At 49.2% G+C, this 1355-nt stretch overlaps 1 protein-coding gene across 1 annotated transcript in view; it reads right to left on the bottom strand.

The window, feature by feature from the left end:
• LOC108800295 (alpha-N-acetylneuraminide alpha-2,8-sialyltransferase-like) overlaps positions 1–280 on the bottom strand; it is a 3941-nt gene extending 3661 nt beyond the window's left edge. The window contains exon 1 of the mRNA XM_018572272.1: positions 136–280. Coding sequence (XP_018427774.1) covers positions 136–243 — 108 coding nt within the window. The 5' untranslated portion in view covers positions 244–280. The remainder of the gene's footprint in view (positions 1–135) is intronic.
• Positions 281–1355: the final 1075 nt, after the last annotated feature.

Raw genomic sequence — 1355 nt, forward strand, 5'->3', positions numbered from 1 at the left:
CTACCACAGCACTGAAACTGTTTTTCGTGACCGGAGCTCAGCTTGGAGAAATGAGAAGTTCAACAAAATGAAAGTTCCCTTTAAATTTTTGGGATTCATCGGCACTGCGCCGCTGACCCCGAGGCTGGCGCTCACCTTCAGGAACAGACTGTGAAGACCGGCGGTGACCTCTTCGGTGATTTTTTCTTCTGCATCGAAGTGAAGCGTATTTCCCACGGCAGTGTTCTCCCGAGTCATGATCATGGAGTACGAGGCATTGCAGCAGTTGCCCAACTCCTCCCTGAGCAATAAAGAAGAGGCAACAGTCATCATCCATGGAGATAAAACACCTATGGGCCAGATTCCGGTACTGCCGCATGGATGGAACGGAGAATTTACTTTGCCCCGCCCCCAATTACGTGCCCAAAAAACACTGACTTATTAGCAATGCCTTCCCGTAAGATGAAATCATATCTCATGACAGGTCCACTTTAACAGCTGATGAGATGAGATATCAGCCGCACGGGGAGTGCATTGTTTTCAGCAAGGCAGACGACTCATAGACTTGCATTGTGAGAAGGAGCAGAGGACTGGAGGCAAAGTATGTACTGAGCGTGTCCTCCGTGGTTTATCCTGACAACCCTACATCACAGCAGGACACAGTGCGGATATAATGGTGCCGGGCAGGAGGAACCACAGCACACAGCATTGGACCCGGCACCTGAGAGGAGGAGCTTACACTCTAATGTCCCCTCCCCCACAGTCACATCAGTCTCTGTACAGAGGAGCTTACCCTCTAATGTCCACCCCCCCCACAGTCACATCAGTCTCTGTACAGAGGAGCTTACACTCTAATGTCCCCTCCCCCACAGTCACATCAGTCTCTGTACAGAGGAGCTTACACTCTAACGTCCCCTCCCCCCACAGTCACATCAGTCTCTGTACAGAGGAGCTTACACTCTACACTCAGCTTACATATCTAACCAGTTCTCAGTATCGGCAAGTACCGGAAAGAAAAAGATATCGGTACTCGTACCCGATACCAAAAACCGGTATCGGCGCATCCGTAATAATAATGAACACCGAGCTGTAATATTCGTGTCACATGCGGCCGGAGTTCAGTGACAACATCCAACCAATCACAGCTCACATACTTACCGAAGCTGGTCACATTTTGTCGGCTCCTCCCTCCAAGGACACCCCTGAAGAGACTTCACCACCTCCAAAAACTTTTTCTCTTTAAATCTGCAGCAAGAAAAACAGAAAAGCAGCAAAAATGATTGTAAATGAGACGATACTGCGTCACTGCGCACATCTATATGTCACTATCAGTACAAGGCTGAGATCGTCATTCTGCCGCTAAATCACACGTCCCC

This window comes from Nanorana parkeri, unplaced genomic scaffold, assembly GCF_000935625.1.
Source record: "Nanorana parkeri isolate BGI_ZX_2015 unplaced genomic scaffold, ASM93562v1 scaffold1984, whole genome shotgun sequence".
In the NCBI taxonomy this organism is placed as follows: domain Eukaryota; kingdom Metazoa; phylum Chordata; class Amphibia; order Anura; family Dicroglossidae; genus Nanorana; species Nanorana parkeri.